The sequence below is a fragment of the Triturus cristatus genome, chromosome 10, assembly GCF_964204655.1.
Source record: "Triturus cristatus chromosome 10, aTriCri1.1, whole genome shotgun sequence".
NCBI classification, from domain to species: Eukaryota; Metazoa; Chordata; class Amphibia; order Caudata; family Salamandridae; genus Triturus; species Triturus cristatus.
This window is the reverse complement of record NC_140593.1, coordinates 1244668991-1244688416: the sequence shown is the minus strand read 5'-3', so window position 1 is coordinate 1244688416 and position 19426 is coordinate 1244668991. Positions and strand designations below refer to the sequence as shown.

The window sequence follows — 19426 nt, the reverse complement described above, 5'->3', positions numbered from 1 at the left end:
CTCCGTTTGACAAAGAGCATCTCTTCAGGCCCGAAGTAGATAAGTCATTAGAGAAAATGAAGAAAGATACGGAAGTGGCTAAGTCAATGGCAGCCCTACAGTCTCCTTCTAATCGTGGCTCCTTTCGTGGCTCCTTCTATCGTGGGGGGCCTAAGACCACGTCCTCAGACAATCCGGCTGCCTCGTACAAAGGCAACAGTCAATCCTCCTCCTCAAGAGGCTTCTTTAGAGGAGGATACAGAGGTAATAACGGCAAAGGTAGGGGCAAGGGTTCCACACCACGTAATTCCCCCTCCCCCAACAAGCAGTGACTTGCATACACTTCCCCCGATCATTTAACACCTGTCGGGGGACCTCTTCTACAATTCCTCCCCATTTGGCAATCCATAGCCACAGACAAATGGGTGTTAGGAATTATTCAACATGGGTATTGCCTGGAGCCCACCAGCAATCCTCCAAACATTCCATCCCGTTTTCACAGAATGTCACCAGAACATTTGCACCTGCTCAAACAGGAGGCCCAGTCTCTTTGCTAAAAGGAGCCCTAGAGTCTGTACAGTTACAATATCAAGGGTCAGGCGTGTACTCCCTGTTTTTTCTCATTCCCTATAAGGACGACTCCTTGAGACTTATTCGGGACCTCTGAGAACTAAATCACTACATACTGTCATAGCATTTCCACACGGTGACACTTCAACAAGTGCTCCCACGTCTACAGCAGGGCGACTGCATGTAGACTTAAAGGATGCATATTTCCACATTCCAATTCACCCCGTTCATCGCAAATACCTCAGATTCATGATAGCGGGTCAACATTACCAATTCAAAGTACCACCGTTTGGAGTCACCACGGCTCCCAGGGTATTTACCAAATGCCTGGCAGTAGTCGCAGCACATCGAGAAGACAACACATCCACGTCTTCCCCTATCTGGACGACTGGCTCATCAAAGCCGGCACTTACCTGAAGTGTCGCCAACACACTCCAGCTACAATTCACTCACTACACCAACTAGGGCTTACAGCGAATGTGTTGATGTCCCATCTACAGGCTTCCAACACACAAACCTATCTAGGAGCCACCCTAGACACTCAAAGAGCTCTAGCCTCTCCCAAGGCAGCCAGAATTCTCAGTATTCAGTCCCTTCTCACTCAGTTTCAGCCCAACCACTCATTACCAGCGAGAGAATTCATGCAACTGTTAGGATTGATGGCATCTTGTATCATAATTGTTCCCCACGCAAGACTTCACATGCGTCCCCCTCAAGAATGCTTAGCAAGTCAGTGGAACCAGTCGCAGGGTCGATTGACCGATGTAGTGTTGGTAGACGGCCGCACCCATCGATCTCTGCAATGGTGGAATCCACAAAATATATCCAAAGGGCAGCCTTTCATCGACCCTGTTCCACAGACAGTGCTAACAGCAGACGCATCGCTCACAGGTTGGGGTGCTCGACCTACACAATCACACAATCCAAGGGTTGTGGAGTCTAAAGTACAGAAGTCTCCATATAAATCACCTAGAGCTACTAGCAGTATTTCTAGTGCTCAAAGCCTTTCAAACTCACCTCGTAGGCAAAGCTGTACTAGTCCGCACAGACAACATGACAGCTATGTACTATATACAAAAACGGGGGGACACACTTCCTCCAACTGTCACGCTTAGCACAAGCCATTTGGAAATGGGCTACACACCACAAGATTTATCTCCAGGCAGAACACCTTCCAGGAGTAAAAACACAAGATTGCCGACCTTCTTAGCAGACATAAGCAGCAAATCCACGAGTGGGAACTTTATCCTCGGGTTCTCCTCCCCTACTGTCAGGAATGGGGATTTCCTCAAATAGACCTGTTCGCCACAGCAGTAAACACAACTGGCCAAGCTTCGGCTCCAGGTTCCCACACCCGCTCTACAAAGGCAATGCCGTATGGATGAACTGGACAGGGATATTCGCTTATGTTTTTCTGCCTAACCCGCTCATTCGGCTGGTAGTTCGGAAGCTCAGACAAACATCCCTCACACTAATTCTCATAGCTCCAACATGGGCCCGTCAACCCTGGTTTACCACCTGCTGGAGCTGTCAGTAGTTCCACATCAAAAGCTGCATCTCAACTCCAGTCTCGTCACTCAGAACCACGGAGAAATCAGGCACCCAAATCCCAGGGAACTCAACCTGGCGATCTGGCTCCTGAAGTCATAGAGTTTGGTTATTTACACTTACCACCAGACTGTATAAATATCCTATAAGAAGCTAGAAAGCCGACCACTAGGGCATGTCATGCAGCAAAATGGAAGCGGTTTGTTATCTAGTGTAACAATATCAATCCTCTTGATGCTTCTGTGCAGAACATCTGTTATCTCCTACACTTACAGCAATCTGGCCTCGCCTGTACATCATTCGCTTGCATCTAGCAGCAGTAGCTGCATACTTGCAAAACAGGCAGCACTTACCTCTATGCAGAGTACCATTGATTAAAGCGTTTATGGAAGGATTAAAGGGTGATACCACCAAGATTCCCATCTGCACCACTGTGGAACTTAAACCTTGTCCTTACTAGGCTAATGAGCCAATGCATGGGCGCCAATTACAATTCCTCTCATGGAAGGTTGCTTTTCTCAACGCAATCCCTTCACTAAGGAGAGTTGATGAACTCCAGGCATTAACTATACAAGAGCTTTTCTTTCAGCTCCACAAAGACAGAGTGGTTCTTCGCACCAATCCTAAATTTCCCCCGAAAGGTGTTTCTGCCTTTAATATCAATCAATAGGTTGAGTAACCTGTGTTCTTTCCTTAAATTGAATCTGTAGTAGAATGAGCTCTACACACCTTTGCTGTTAGAAAAGCTCTACTATATTATATGGAAAGAACAAAAGAATTTCGCAAAAGAAACTAGCTTTTTGTTGCTTTTTCACTACCACACAAAGGCAATCCCATATCTAAATCAGGAATTGCAAGATGGATCGTGAAATGTATCCAGACATGTTATGTGAAAGCGAAAAGCACTTTCATAATACCCCCTGCACTCCCAAAATAGGGGCCGCTATGGCCTTCTTAGGGAATATTCCCCTCGCTGACATCTGTAAGGCAGCAACATGGTCTAAACCACACCAAGGCAACAAGCTAATGTACGCCAAGCAGTACTTAAAACACGGTTTCAGACCACTACAACAACTACAGGTAAACACCGCTTTGGGATTATACTGCTGTATAGTTTATGCAAAGCATGTGATCTACAGCTCACATGCCTCGAACGGAAAATGTTACTTACCCAGTAAGCATCTGTTCTTGGCATGTAGAGCTGTGGATTCACATGCGCCCACCCGCCTCCCCGGTATCCCATAGCTGTTGCAGTGTCTCAGTTTACATAAATACACATGGACATCTCTATTCTACACTTACTAACTCCATTCTCACCCTCTGCGGGGAAAAAAATCTAACAATGGCGTCGATGTCCATGCGCACTATCACCGAAAGGAGGAGTCACCTACCTTGTGACTCGAAAGACTTCTTCGAAGAAAAACAACTCTCACAGGGGGCAATAATAAAACTACCAACCGCACAAGACGAGACATACTGACAATTCAGGAAAAACAAGTCTATCCCTCGGTCTGCCTTGCTCCTGAAGACCTGGGTCTCCCTCAGAGAAGCATGGAGAAGCTGGGGGAAGCCGAAGGACCAAGCAGATGAAAGTTCTATACTGCAAAGTGGAACAGATGTGTTCACCGTGTGACGGAAGGGATCATGGACCAAAAAACACAGGACACTACCGTCATTGCGTACCCGCTAGAGGGTGAACCCACCCACACATCAGTCAAGGTCCACCTGGCAGCCATAGTGGCATACACCGGGGGACTCAAAGGGAGAAAGGTTTCTTTACCACACCAGTCATCAGAAGGTTCCTAGAGGGAACCCAGCATCACCACGTTCTGCACCTGCACCCATGTGCAACCTAAATATGCTGGTGTTGACCCAGACCCCAGTTCCATTGAAATCTCAGACTGAGAACCAGTGTCTGCTCGCTCCGCGTCTGTCACGGTGAGATTACAAACGCACTGCCAGACTCTCGATGGCTGCCTCGATGTCAGCACCGTCACAGGCTAGAGCTTCATTTGGGTCCGACTCTGACACACTGTGGAGTGTACAAAACTATCCCTGTGACACTGATGAAGAAGAGGAGGTGGATAACTTGCGTCCCCCTCACTGTTCTGATGAGAGGCTCTGCTTTGATTTGGAGAATTCTAGTCAACTCGATACGTCCCCAAAGACCGATCCAGACCTGCCATCTGGGCAACCAGCAGAAGAAATCTCCTCTTTACCGGCAGAAGTCTGAAGGGCAGGGATGTGGCTAGAGTTACAACTGCCTCCTGTTACACTAAGGCAAATATATGCTCTGAAACCCTTCAAGCAGTCCCGCCTCGTGAGCCACTTCTGCCATTCAGTGAGGCTCGTACCCGTCGCCTCATGGCCGCATGATCCAAGCTCTGCCAGGCGTCCCTTATGGAGATGCCCTTTGACCGCGCCGTGTGATTTGGGGAGAAGGCTGATTTGTCTCTCAAGCGATTCAAGGACGCTGGAGTGACAGCGCGATCTCTGGGATTCTTTTCTCGTGCCAAGCAGTTCCATCCACACTATCCCGAGGACTAACCTACAGACATTGCCAGCCCGTACCTTTTGCAGCAGCGGGTCCAGTCCTCATCTAACTCCTCGCCTGCTGCAGTGGCTACCAAGCCGCTTTGGCTTACCCTGAAAGGTTCACACTCAGCCAGTAGGAGGCATGATATAACAATTCCACCCCAGCTGGATAGCCTTAACGTCGGACAGATAAGTCTTGCAAATGACTCAAACAGGCTTCGCCCATCCTTTCATTTCCTCCCCGCCCTGTTTTCGCTCCATGTCATACTGACTTCTGGAGGTCCCAATTCTGGATCTTCTTGCAAGCACCGGGACACCTCTGCCGAAGTAGCCGCGCGCTGTACAAATGTCTTTGATTGATTGCTAGACGTGAGTCTTCTGCTGGCCAAGGGTGTTCTCGAGCATTTACTGGATTCAGAGAGTGCAAAGGGGCGCTTATAGTGCTTCTTCCCCATTCAAACGAAGTACAGAGGCCTCCGGCCTGTAATGGACCTACATCCTCTAATGCCTTTCTGCGGAAAGACAGATTCAAAATAGTAACCTGTCTTAGATTCTGTCTGCTCTAGACCCAGCAGTTTGGATGGTGTCGCTAGACTTGCATGACGATCATTTTCATGTCCTGCCCTCCAGTCCCACAGGCATTATCTGTGGTTTACGATGGGATCAGAACACTTCCAACTTCCCTACTCCTCTTCGGCTCCTTAAGTATTCCCAAAAGTAATGGCGGCTGTCGCTGTCCACCTTCAACAGTCGGGGATACATGTGTTCTCACACCTCGACTGGCTGCTCAAGGCGAGCTTTCTACAGTCACTCGTAAACAAGCTTCGGACAAACTTGTGGCATCTTTGGGGCTTTCTGTCTGAGTCGACGATCCACCGGTGCCTCAAACACAGGATTCCCTTTACTATTCTTTTTTTCCAGACACGATGGGTGGATGGCCGTCTCAGCGTTGAAGGGTGTCTGGAACATTCAGGATCTGTTCCTGAAGTTTCAGCAGTGCTTAATTTTTAAAAGAATAAGGGTCGCGCTCAAAGATTTGATCAGAAGCCTGCGGCCGGTGCTGTTGAATGCCAGGGTGCCAAACACCAAGGCTGCGTAACCTTGATTCCACCTCGTGCCCCCTTCTTCCACCATCAGATAGTCCCAGCCACTTTATTCCCCTCTTTAGGGTTCTTTTTTACTCCTGCTTTCTTTGTCACTGTTTTTCCATCTTTCTCTTCCTCCTTCTTCCCCTTTGTTTTTCTTTCTCTTTCTCTGGGTCAAAATAATTGCCAGTCCCCAAAAATGAGTGCCTGTGGGCTCCACCGGTAACCACCTACGCAAAGGAAGCATTGGGCTTCGATCTCAAACCTGGGTCTTGGTGAGGATGGTGCTGAGGCTTCTTGGACTCGACCGCGTTGTTACCACGCGTGGCATTACATTGCAAGACGTTTCAACAACTTGCGCAAAACCAGGCAATGTGTTGCATTTTAAATCCAACACCTTCCCTGCTGTTGCGCTAACTGGAGTAGGAATAATAATTTATACTATTCCTAAGTCCAGCGCGCCCCCTAGAGCAAGTCGTAGAAACGAGTTGCGATGTAATGCCACGCGTGGTAACAACGCGGTCGTTGTTACGACTGCGTTGTTTCGTACTGCGTGGTAATAGCACGCGTTGTAATGATAAGACACAGGTATCCATATGCAATCCTGCCTTGCCTCGAGTTCTGAGTATTGTCAGGACAGATCGGGCCCCTGTCACCGTAGTAGCCCCGAATTGGGCCAGGAGAATTTGGCAACAGAACTCCTTAGCGTGAGCGTTTGCCTTCTGATCCAGCTACTACTGTGGGACGACGTCCTGTCTGAGAAAGAGGGAAGGATCCTTCCCCAGCCTTCGCACCCTGCATCCCCTTCCCTGGAGATCAGGCAGCGGCAGTGAAGTTAGCTGGACCAGCGGCTGCCGTGCCAGATGTCGCCCTCAGATACATTCCATGTTCTCTAAGCACTATGGGGCATATGCATCAACATTCGCATTTGCGATTCCTTATTAGCGAAAAATAAGGAATCGCTAATAAGGAATAGCAAAAGGCTATGCATGTAGGAATCGCTATTAAAATAGCGATTCCTTAACATTCCTTATTACCGAATCGGTAATACCGAATCGGTAATAAGGAATACCTACCCATTCATTCCTATGGGCTTGGAGGCCCATAGGAATGAATGTAAAGCCATTCTGTATTAGCGATTCGGTATTACCGAATCGCTAATAGCTGGAGCACTTTCAAGGGTGCCAGGGTGTCAAAAGGACACCCTGTTGCACCCCTGAAAATGATATGTGCACATATGTTGCACACACACATGCTCTAAGGGCATGTGTGTGCGCAACATGACACTTTGAAAAATGCACAAAAGTGCATTTTTCAAAGTTTTTGCAAATTACCATGCAGTTCATCTTCATGGTAATTTGCTCCCCTTATTAGCGAAATCGCTAATTTTTTAACTTTGATGCATTGCATTTAAGGAATCTCACTTTGGGATTCCTTAAATGCAAGAGCTATTTAAGGAATCGGTATTTAAGGAATCCCTATTTAAAGAATCGCTATTTAAGGATTCCTTAAATACCGATTTCTGCTTTTGGGTTGATGCATTGGGATTGGGTATTTTCTACTTAATACCGGGAGCTAATAAGGAATCGGTATTTTACCGACTGGATTTTGGCTTGATGCATAAGGGTGTATGAGACATGAATCGACTGCTTTGACACTCATCATCGGGACCCTCTGTCGGCCTAACCTTTGGGCGTATTATTTTTGATTTTATCATCAGCCCTGCAAGGCCTCGCAGAGGACACACTTAAGGGTCATTTCTTGTTCTTCCAGCCTTTTTTCATTTAACTGATAAACCCTCTCTTTATAAATCCCGCTGTGATGATTTTTTAAAAGGTCTGCGTTACATCTGTCCCTCAAAGCCGCTCGTCATGCCCAGTGAGACTTGAGCTTGGTACGCTCGTTTTGTGCACTCTTTTCGAGTCCGTACACACCTGCTCCATGTGACTTCTGACGCCTGAACCATCGCCTCTGCGCGCTGCGTGATTGAACTGCGTGCATTCTCCACGTGGCCTCCATGGACCTCTCTCCCAGACAGACGCACTCTGAGGACCCGGATCCTTGAGACCAAACGTTGTGACTCCTTTCCACGATGGCCGATCGTGCTGCTCTGTGAAGCTTCTCGTTCCACCTGTCCCCTCGGAAGAGGAGCAGAGGCTGAACCGAGCTGACCGTGAAGGGGCTTTCAGCTTCTACATGAACCGCACAAACCGCCGTCCTGTGGACGATCAGCAGTTTGTGAACTTCTCTGGAGCAAAGAAAGGCAAGTTACTGCGGAAGAGAAGCCCTCCCAAGATGGATGTCGTTTGTATGGAAGTCTGCTGCGCACGGGCGAAAGAACCAAGTCAAGTCAAATAAACTTTATTTCGGAGAATATCTCCATAAAAGATACATAAAATTATACTATTATTAAAATATTTAAAAACGTGCATTTAATTAGTTAAGAAGTGTTTCAAATATTTAAAACATTTAGAACACCAGGACATCTATATGGCCGCTCGTTACAACAATCATATACAGTTTGAGCCAGTACAAATTGAATCAGGTGAACGTTTTCAAGTACCGTCTCCTTGTATGCCAAAAAGCCCCCAGAAATTTGGCCACAGCAAACACAATATGGGCAGCCATTTCACTCTTCAGGATTCTAAAGGCTTCATGACACCTAGTAAAACCCAAATTCCTGCAAATGGGGATGATCCATTTTCTCCGAGCCTCACTATAGCCCGGACAAAAGAATATTATGTGCAGTTCAGTTTCATCACTTACTCTGCATGCCGGGCAAGTGCTAGGTGCGGACTCAATCCAGTGACTAGTGAATGCACGGATTGGCAGGGACCCATGCCTCCATTGCAGATACAACTTCCTTATTAGTACTGGGTGTATATTGTCCAGGGCTGGTTCCAGACTATAAGCATTTTTAATACAAATGAATTGCTCCGTGAGGGTCCCAGGGGTTATGGAGGGGTGCAATGTGGGAGCCTTGGAGTCATAGTACATTTTAGTGAGGGCCTTTTTTGGAAGCCTGGGGCAAGCATCTAGAGGATCATTCCATAGGGTGTCAAGGCCTAGACCCACCAGACTACTCCTTACAAATTTGAGCCAACCAATGTTCCCCGAATTCGGAAGGCTAAGGACTTCCTGCAAGCCCTGCCTATAATGGATCAGTTCGGGCACCGCCCACAGTCTACGCCAGTAGATCAGAGGGCGGAGCGCCAGATCTTCTTCCAGGGGTCTAATACCTAAGTCAAGTCTTAGTGGCACTAAAGGTGTACTTGGAGGGAGGGCTACTAAGCACCTGAGAAACCTGTTCTCCTCCTTTGCCAAACAAGACGAGACTTTGTGGCCCCATAATTCACTGCCATAAATAACGGCTCCTCTGGCTTGGGCCCTATAAATGTGGAGCGGAGGGCCTATAGGTTTAAGGGTTGACCTATTCTTCCCCAACAGCCTTAATATCCCACCCACATGTTGTACTAGTTTTAGCTTTGCTTTCTCCTGGTGCGGACCCCACCCCATTTTCTCATTGAGGGTTACACCAAGATATTCAAAGGTGTTAACCCGTTCTAACGTATTATTCCCTATGCGGGGAATGCAGTGGAACCTAGGCGGGGGATTGAAGGCCATAAATTTGGTCTTCGTGGTGTTAATCTCCAGTCCGTGCTCTCTACAGAAGTCCACAAAGCCATCCAGAACACGCTGGATTCCCATCGGCGACTTGGAGAGGAGGAGGGTATCATCCGCAAACATAATTGCCAGAACCCTCCTTCCTGCCAGCTTTGGGACGTCAGAATTAGGGACCCCGTTGAGATGGTCAATGACCCCGTTGACAAAGAGGCAGAACAGGGTCGGTGCAAGTACGCACCCCTGTCTTACCCCTCTGCCAACGGGAAACTTGTTGGATAGGGCGCCCTGCTTACCACACCTCACTTGAGCATAGGTGTTGGTGTGAAGTCGAATAATCATCGACAATAAACCACTAGGTACCCCCACTCTAGCCAGCACTTCCCACAGCTTACCTCGTGGAACCAGGTCAAAGGCCGCCCTCAGGTCCACAAACACAGTATAGAGGCTGCCACCCTCCAACTGTATTGTTTTCCAATATATGAGGGACAGCCTGAAGACCTGTTCTATGGTAGAGACCTTTTGTCGAAACCCAGCCTGGAGGGGGCTCAAGATTTCCCTATCTTCGATCCAGTCCGAAAGTCGATCCAACAGAAGCCTCGCGAAAAGCTTCTGGGGGACGTCTATCAGACTGATCGGTCTGTAGTTGGCTGGAAGCAGAGGTGAACCCCTTTTAAATATAGGGAAATCTCTGCCCCCAGCCAAGTAGAGGGAACCGGCATACCATGGACAATGGCGTTAAAAAGTACGAGGAAGTAGGGGGCCCAGATTCTAACCTCATGTTTTAAGAGGTCGCCTTGGAGCTTGTCAAGTCCTGGCGCTTTTCCCGAGGAAAGGCGAGCAATCGCCATTTCCAAATCCTCCAAGTTAAAATCTTCCATCATGGAGGAATTACCAGTGGTTAGGGACACAATCTCTCCAGCCTCGGTTCCCAGGTGATCCAGCCCAGCTACACTATAGAGGGATGAAAAATGTTCCTCCCACGCTTCGGGCGCAATATTTGCCTCTATAGCCAGAACAGGCTCAGCAGAGCCATGTTTCACTATTTGCCAGAACTTCCTGGGATCTCTGACTTTGAGAGCAGATGTCATTTCTGACCAGTTCTCCCAGTCTATTTTGGCATTTTCAAGGAGGAGCTTATAAGCGGCCCGCTTTTCCCTAATGACCAGAGGGGCCTCCCTGTTTTTGAGTGTCTGGAGAAGGTCTGCCTTGGCTTTCCTGCAGCTGGCATTGAACCAGGAGGCTCTTTCTCTCCTCGCTTTCCTCTCCCGAACCACCGGGTTCAATACCTCAGCAAGGTTATTACACAGGGTCAGATGGATGTCCCCCAAAGAACTGCATCCATCAGGCGAAGGCAATTGTGGGAGAAGGCTTTCCACCTGGGGGCCAGGAGGGCCCCCAGGCTCTCCCACCAGTTCCAAGGTCTCTCGAAGGCACTGGCAGGTGTGAGGGGCATCTACTAGGCTGTGACATGAGTGTCAAGGTACACATTTAGGAAACACCACTACCTTGCCAGCCAGTTGCGAGGGAGGTCTGGGCCCCTTCACCGACCCTCTCAGAAGTGCTGCTGTGGTAGCGTTCTTAAGGGAAGGAATCTGTGATTAGAAGTGTCCATTCGAAGTACAAATGACTTACTTGTGGTAACACTCTGTTCGAGGCATATGAGCTGCAAATTACACACTTTTGCATAGATCGCCATCTGGTGTTGGGCCCGGATGTTTGCAGTTTGTTTTTCCTCTTGGAAAGTCTTTGGAAGTCACGAGGTCGGTGACTCCTCCCTTGGATGGTATTGCGCATGGGCTTCGGCTCCATCATCAGAATGTTTTTTTCCGCCATCGGGCTCGGATGTAATACTTCGCGCTCCGGTTCCGAACATTTCCAGTTCGAAGATCGAAGCGGAATCCTCGCTCATCGCGGTATTGTTTAGATCCAGATCTCCTCAATCACCTTCTCTTCGACACATCTTCGATTCCAGTCGTCGACGGCGGCCTTCGGGCCTATCCAAGCTCCGGTCCTGGCTGATGGAAAGAACTCCATTCAAGAAGTGCCCTCGATGTGGGTCCAAATTCCCCCACACCGATCTTCATGAGGTGTGCAACCTCTGCCTCTCCCCTGAACACGAGGCTCGAGACTGTCCGGCCTGCAAGTCTTTCAGATCGAAAAAGACTATTCGAGATCGAAGGGCCAGACGAAACATGGCGCACTCCTCGACCTCCGTTCCAGTCGACATCTTCGGGGACGACGTCGAAGGTCCGGGACAGCAGCACACCGAAGAGGACCTCATCAGTGCTTCCGAAGCAGACGACTCGGATGTGGAGGACATAACCCCGGCGCAGAGGGTCGTGAGTACTATACCCCCTCCCGCACCCGCGCCGAAACCCAGAAAGGCTTCGGTCACGCCTTCGCCTCCAGGCCTAGTCAAGACCAGAGACACTGCTTCAAACACCCCACCTTCGGGCCCGGTGAAGAAGCCAAATAAGCCTTCCGGCGGCTCGGGATCGAGCCAGCCTTCCAGCGGTGCCGAGAAACACGCTTCGGCACCGAAAAAGAGACCGGCCTCTAGCTCGACACCGAGCTCCGCACCAAAGTCCTCGGTGTCGAAACCCAGCCTTTCGGTACCGACCAAACCCCATAAGGCCCTCGGCACCGACACTTCTGCGCCGAAGCCCACCTCGGCGCCGACCAAGAAATCGGAGGTTCCCAAAAAGCACGGCACGGACAAGCCTAAAAAGTCATCGCCCCGAAACCTTCGGCGCCGACGGAACAAACATTGTCACAGGAACTGTTTACACCGGATCCCTTGCAAAAGACACTTACCAAGGATCCAAAAACTGGACATTTGGCACTCTCTTCTAAAAAGAGACATTTGGACAAACCGTCTCCGCCTCCACCTCCAAAGAGGAAGGACTCTGCTACCTCCCCTTTCAGAATGCCTTCCCCACCTCCTCCACCCTCTCCACCTCCGCCCCCTCCGCCTTCTCCACCCCCACCTCATCGCTCCCCGACCCCGTCTCCAGACGATGATGATCAGGGGGACCCATATTACGATCCCGGGGATGTGCCACAAGACCCCACCCCTACAGGATCCCCAGACCCATGGGACAACTATAATAATCCACAAGATGACCTTAGAAACCATCCTGCACCATCTCCCAGAAAAATACAAAAATAGGGCCAATGAATTAATTCAAGAGGGTAAGACTATAACTAACACCTCTATACGCTGTGCTTTAGACGCAGCAGACACAGCCTTTAGGGCCATTAACACTAGCGTCCTCCTCCGTCGCCATGCTTGGCTGAGAGTTTCAGGCTTCAAACCTGAGGTACAGGCCTCCATCCTAAATCATCCCTTTGACCAAGAACACCTATTCGACCCAAAGGTAGATGAGGCCCTCGAGAAAATTAAGAAGGACACGGATACGGCGAAATCTATGGGAGCCCTGCAGTCACACCCTCCTAGGCGCTCCTTTCGCCGCTCTTCCTTTCGGGGTACGTCTAGAGGCTACTCCTCAGATAGCGCGTCCACTTCCTACAAATCCCCTGCTCAATCCACCTTCACAAGGGGTTATCGAAAAGGCGGCTATAGGGGCAATAACAATAAAGGCAGAGGCAAAACAAATACCGCCCGCTCTGCGACACCGCCTACCCAATGACTTCCCCCCGCTCCCTCCAGACCATCCCACTCCGGTCGGAGGCAGGCTACAAAATTTCCTTCAGGTCTGGGAGACCATCACCTCAGACAGATGGGTGACCCAAATGATTCGCTCAGGGTACTGCCTAGAATTGACATCTACCCCCCCAAACATTCCACCCAGGCAACGCCCAATGTCACAAGAACATTCCACATTACTGAAACAGGAGGTAATCTCCCTCCTACAAAAACATGCAATAGAACAAGTTCCCGCCAATCAGCAAAATTTAGGGGTCTACTCCCTATATTTTCTGATACCAAAAAGAGACGAGACTCTACGACCTATTCTAGATCTCCGGCCTCTAAACACATACATACATTCGGACCATTTTCACATGGTAACACTTCAGCAGGTACTTCCGCTCCTCTCCCAGAACGACTTTCTCACCACACTGGACTTGAAAGACGCATACTTTCACATTCCGGTACACCATGCTCACAGAAAGTACCTCAGATTTGTAGTGGACGGGAAACACTACCAGTTCAAGGTGCTCCCATTCGGGGTCACAACAGCACCAAGGGTATTCACCAAGTGCCTAGCGGTAGTGGCGGCACACCTCAGAAGACAGCACATTCACGTCTTCCCATATTTGGACGACTGGCTAATAAAAGCCACGTCCAACAACCAATGTGTACATCACACCGCCACTAGAATCCAACTACTTCACCAGCTAGGCTTCACGGTGAACCACCAAAAGTCCCAGCTAACACCATCCCACATAAAGCAATACCTCGGTGCCACCATAGACACCTCAAAAGCCATAGCCTACCCCAATCCTGCCAGGATTGCAAGTATTCAGGCTTTGCGTCAAAGATTCATACCTCAACACTCTCTCCCAGCAAGAGTGTTCATGAAACTAATAGGGATGATGGCCTCTTGCATTTTCATAGTGCCTCATGCAAGACTCCAGATGCGTCCACTCCAAGAGTGCTTAGCGCGCCAATGGAACCAGGCCCAGGGTCAATTAACAGATCTGGTGTTGGTGGACGGTCGCTCCCATCGCTCTCTGCAGTGGTGGAACACCACAAATCTTTCCAGAGGTCGACCGTTCCTGGACCCGGTTCCACAAATAATCCTAACAACAGACGCATCGCTCTCCGGCTGGGGAGCTCATCTATTACACCTCACAGTGCAGGGCACATGGACGCCGCAACAAAAGTTACTCCATATCAACCATCTGGAGTTACTGGCAATCTTTCTAGCCTAAAATCCTTTCAGAGACAGATCTTAGGCAAGGCCGTCCTTATTCGCACAGACAACATGACGGCCATGTACTACATTCAAAAACAAGGCGGCACACACTCTCCACAGCTCTCTCAACTAGCACAGAGCATATGGAGATGGGCAATTCCACACAAAATCTTTCTCCTAGCCCAACATGTCCCAGGAGTCCAAAACACCATGGCAGATCTGCTCAGCAGACAGACGCAGCAGATCCACGAGTGGGAACTTCACCCGTTCTTTCAGATGTGGGGGCATCCACACATAGACCTCTTCGCCACCCACGAAAACAAAAAATGCCCAAGCTTCACCGCCAGATACCCACACCCATTGTCCAAAGGCAATGCGATATGGATGAACTGGTCAGGCAAATTTGCGTACGCCTTTCCACCTCTCCCACTAATTCCATTAGTGGTGTGAAAGCTACAACAGCATTACCTCACACTGATCCTAGTAGCTCCAACGTGGGCCAGACAACCGTGGTACACCACACTGTTGGAACTCTCGGTAGTCCCACACCAAAAGCTACAACTCTCACCATGCCTCCTAACCCAGAACCATGGAGAGATCAAACACCCGGACCCAGCTCAGCTCAACCTTGCGATCTGGCTCCTGAGATCCTAGAATTCGGATACCTTAACCTTCCCCCTGACTGTATGAACGTCATTAGAGAAGCTAGACGCCCTACCACTAGAGCCTGCTACGCTGCCAATTGGAAAAGATTTGTTGTTTATTGCCATAACAACACAATCAACCCTCTAGACGCATCTATACAGCACATCATATGCTACTTACTCCATCTACAAAGGTGTAACCTAGCATATACATCCATTCGGCTACACCTCGCACCAATTGCCGCTTACCTACAGAACAGACAGCACCTGTCACTTTTCAGAGTGCCTGCCATTAAAGCCTTCATGGAAGGCCTCAAACGAATAATTCCCCCCAGAGTACCACCCTCACCTGTGTGGAACTTAAATATAGTTCTCACAAGGCTAATGGGACCGCCCTTCGAACCTTTGCATAAATGCGAACTGCAATTTCTCACATGGAAAACAGCTTTCCTTGTAGCCATCACTTCCCTTAGAAGGGTCAGTGAGATACAAGCACTTACTATACAGGAACCTTTTCTCCAAATGCACCCGAACAAGGTTGTTCTCCGTACCAACCCAAAATTCCTACCCAAAGTCATTTCCCCCTTTCATTTAAACCAATCGGTAGAATTACCGGTATTTTTCTCACAACCTCAAACTGTTGCAGAAAGGGCTCTACACACGCTAGATGTTAAACGGGCCTTACTTTACTATATCCAGAGAACACAACCTTTCAGGAAGACAAAGCAACTGTTTGTCTCTTTCTCTCCACCACACAAAGGCAACCCCATCTCTAAATCAGGGATAGCTAGGTGGATTGTAAAATGCATACAGATTTGCTACCAGAAAGCAAAACGAACGCTATCTGTTCCCCCTAAAGCCCACTCTACACGAAAGATAGGGGCTTCTATGGCTTTTCTAGGGAACATCCCATTAGATGATATCTGCAAAGCAGCTACATGGTCAACATCGCACACTTTCACTAAACATTACTGTGTAGATGTGCAAACTAAGCAACAAGCTAGTGTGGGCCAGGCTGTACTAAAAACACTATTTCAAACCACTGCAACAGATACGGGTGGTCGCTGCTAAGGTTGGGAACTGCTATATAGTCTATGCAAAAGTGTGTAATCTGCAGCTCATATGCCTCGAACGGAATATGCTACTTACCAGTATGCATCTGTTCTTGGCATGTAGAGCTGCAGATCTACACACGCCCACCCGCCTCCCCGGCTACCTTTATCTGTTCCAGTTTATCTTATTTAGATACAACACACATGGGTTTCTTCACTGTTATTACTACGCTTCATCTTTCCCTGTTGGCGAAAAACAATCTGAGGATGGAGCCGAAGCCCATGCGCAATACAAACCAAGGGAGGAGTCACCGACCTCATGACTTCCAAAGGCTTTCCAAGAGCAAAAACAAACTGCAAACATCCGGGCCCAACACCAGATGGCGATCTATGCAAAAGTGTGTAGATCTGCAGCTCTACATGCCAAGAACAGATGCATACTGGTAAGTAGCATATTCCTTCCCGTGGATACCCTGTCTAAGCTCGGACTCCTCGCGGCCTTCCCACGTCCCCATCTGGGAGGGGATTCCTCAACATGATAATAAGGTTCCAGGTTGAAGTTTGGCACTCTGTCTTCTATAATTTGTTATTAGTGCTGCCTTTCTGAGGGTGCAGAAACACAGCTCCTCAAAGAGACAGATTAAGAAGGTGGCCCTTGTATACGGCTCCTCACCATCACTTCGGGGGGGGGGGGTGCAGACCGCCACAGAGCACAAGGTGCCAACTGTTGGCACGCGGGACTATCACAGGAGGAATTCTCCTGATCCACGCTGGTTCTTGGTTGATATTCCTCAGGTGCGGTTAGACAGAGGATGCATAAAGAGCATTACCAATGGAGCTTGTTCTCAGCGCCTCTGTTCGTCTGGCTGACGTTTAGCGCTCTCGTTTTTGTGGTTGGTGTTCTCTGCTCATGCACTTGTGTGGATTTCTTCCCTCCAGATTACCAGTATGGAATCAAACTGCTGTCCGCCCTGCCTGGCGGCGAGCGCAAGGTGCTCATCATCTTCAACGCTCCCAGTCTCCAGGACCGACTGCGATTCACCAGCGACCTGCGAGAGTCCATTGCGGAGGTGCAAGAGATGGAGAAATACCGCGTGGAGTGTAAGTGTCCAGAGATTTCCTTCTTTTGGGTGGGGTGACTGCTCAGACAGCTCCAGGCCCCTTCCTGTGCCTCTCTCCTGTGCCATCGTGTCTCCTGACTGGAGTGTCTCTCTGCACCCCACCTTGTGATATGCCATTTCTGTCCAGCATCAGATGATGACGGAAGTCCATCTTCTGTGTCTCCAGTGCAGGGCCTATGAAAAAATATTGTGCTTTCTTGGAATGTGATACGAATGGTAACTAACTGTGCCCTTTGGTTCTATGTCTCACCTGTGCCCTTCCTCGACCACCTCACAGCTGAACTTGAGAAGCAGAAAGGCGGGATGCGGCCCAACGCCTCCCAGGGGCCTGGCATTAAGGAGGCTATGAATGGCACGCTGACCCGCACCAGCCTGGAAGACAACTACGCCGCCGGCGACGGCTTGAAGCGCAGCACACTCAGCAGCTCTCTGCGAGACCTCTCCGACGCAGGTGAGTCTACGCCCTCTGTGCTTTTCCTGCCTCTGGTAGTGCTTAGTGAAGATTCCTCTGCCAATTCCTTCTCTCCCTCTACTTTCACTGTCCTCTGCCAGCCCCTGGGCGCTCTGCTGTCGCCGTCACTGCTTTCACTGTCCGCTGCCAGCCCCTCGGCGCTCTTCTGTCGCTGTCACTGCTTTCACTGTCCGCTGCCAGCCCCTCGGCGCTCTTCTGTTGCCGTCACTGCTTTCACTGTCCTTACCAGACCCTCGGCGCTCTGCTGTCACAGTCACTTCTTTCACTGTCCTCTGCCAGCCCCTGGGCGCTCTGCTGTCACAGTCACTGCTTTCACTGTCCCCTGCCGGCCCCTCGGCGCTCTGCTGTCACAGTCACTTCTTTCACTGTCCTCTGCCAGCCCCTCGGCGCTCTGCTGTCACAGTCACTTCTTTCACTGTCCTTACCAGCCCCTCGGCGCTCTTCTGTCGCCATCACTGCTTTCACTGTCCGCTGCCAGCCCCTCGGCGCTCTTCTGTCGCCGTCACTGCTCTCACTGTCCTTACCAGCCCCTCGGCGCTCTGCTGTCACAGTCACTTCTTTCACTGTCCACTGCCAGCCCCTGGGCGCTCTGCTGTCACAGTCACTGCTTTCACTGTCCTCTGCCAGCCCCTGGGCGCTCTGCTGTCACAGTCACTTCTTTCAGTGTCCGCTGCCAGCCCCTGGGCGCTCTGCTGTCACCGTCACTGCTTTCACTGTCCTCTGCCAGCCCCTGGGCGCTCTGCTGTTGCCGTCACTTCTTTTAGTGTCCACTGCCAGCCCCGGCCGCTCTGCTGTCACAGTCACTGCTTTCACTGTCCTTACCAGCCCCTCAGCGCTCTGCTGTCACCGTCACTGCTTTCACTGTCCTCTGCCAGCCCCTGGGCGCTCTGCTGTTGCCGTCACTTCTTTTAGTGTCCACTGCCAGCCCCGGGCGCTCTGCTGTCACAGTCACTGCTTTCACTGTCCCCTGCCGGCCCCTCGGCGCTCTGCTGTCACAGTCACTTCTTTCAGTGTCCACTGCCAGCCCCTCGGCGCTCTGCTGTCACAGTCACTGCTTTCACTGTCCCCTGCCAGCCACTCGGCGCTCTGCTGTCACAGTCACTGCTTTCACTGTCCTTACCAGCCCCTCGGTGCTCTTCTGTCACAGTCACTTCTTTCAGTGTCCACTGCCAGCCCCTCGGCGCTCTGCTGTCACAGTCACTTCTTTCAGTGTCCACTGCCAGCCCCTCGGCGCTCTGCTGTCACAGTCACTTCTTTTACTGTCCCCTGCCGGCCCCTCGGCGCTCTGCTGTCACAGTCACTTCTTTCACTGTCCCCTGCCAGCCCCTCGGTGCTCTGCTGTCACAGTCACTGCTTTCACTGTCCCCTGCCGGCCCCTGGGCGCTTTGCTGTCACAGTCACTTCTTTCACTGTTCCCTGCCGGCCCCTCGGCGCTCTGCTGTCACAGTCACTTCTTTCAGTGTCCCCTGCCGGCCCCTGGGCGCTCTGCTGTCACAGTCACTTCTTTTACTGTCCCCTGCCGGCCCCTGGGCGCTCTGCTGTCACAGTCACTTCTTTCACTGTCCCCTGCCGGCCCCTGGGCGCTCTGCTGTCACAGTCACTGCTTTCACTGTCCCCTGCTGGCCCCTGGGCGTTCTGCTGTCACAGTCACTTCTTTCACTGTCCCCTGCCGGCCCCTGGGCGCTTTGCTGTCACAGTCACTTCTTTCACTGTCCCCTGCCGGCCCCTCGGCGCTCTGCTGTCACAGTCACTTCTTTCACTGTCCGCTGCCAGCCCCTCGAGGCCCTGCTGTCACAGTCACTTCTTTCACTGTCCTCTGCCGGCCCCTCGGCGCTCTTCTGTCGCCGTCACTGCTTTCACTGTCCCCTGCCGGCCCCTCGGCGCTCTGCTGTCACAGTCACTGCTTTCACTGTCCT

General features: G+C 50.5%; 1 protein-coding gene across 3 annotated transcripts in view; it reads left to right on the top strand.

Annotated features, from left to right (window-relative positions):
* The window catches only part of IQSEC2 (IQ motif and Sec7 domain ArfGEF 2), a 559465-nt gene that overhangs the window by 433990 nt on the left and 106049 nt on the right, over window positions 1–19426 (top strand). For all 3 annotated transcript variants that reach the window (XM_085629906.1, XM_085629904.1, XM_085629905.1), the window contains 2 exons: window positions 16857–17018; window positions 17316–17489. In XM_085629906.1, coding sequence (XP_085486032.1) covers window positions 16857–17018; window positions 17316–17489 — 336 coding nt within the window. The remainder of the gene's footprint in view (window positions 1–16856; window positions 17019–17315; window positions 17490–19426) is intronic.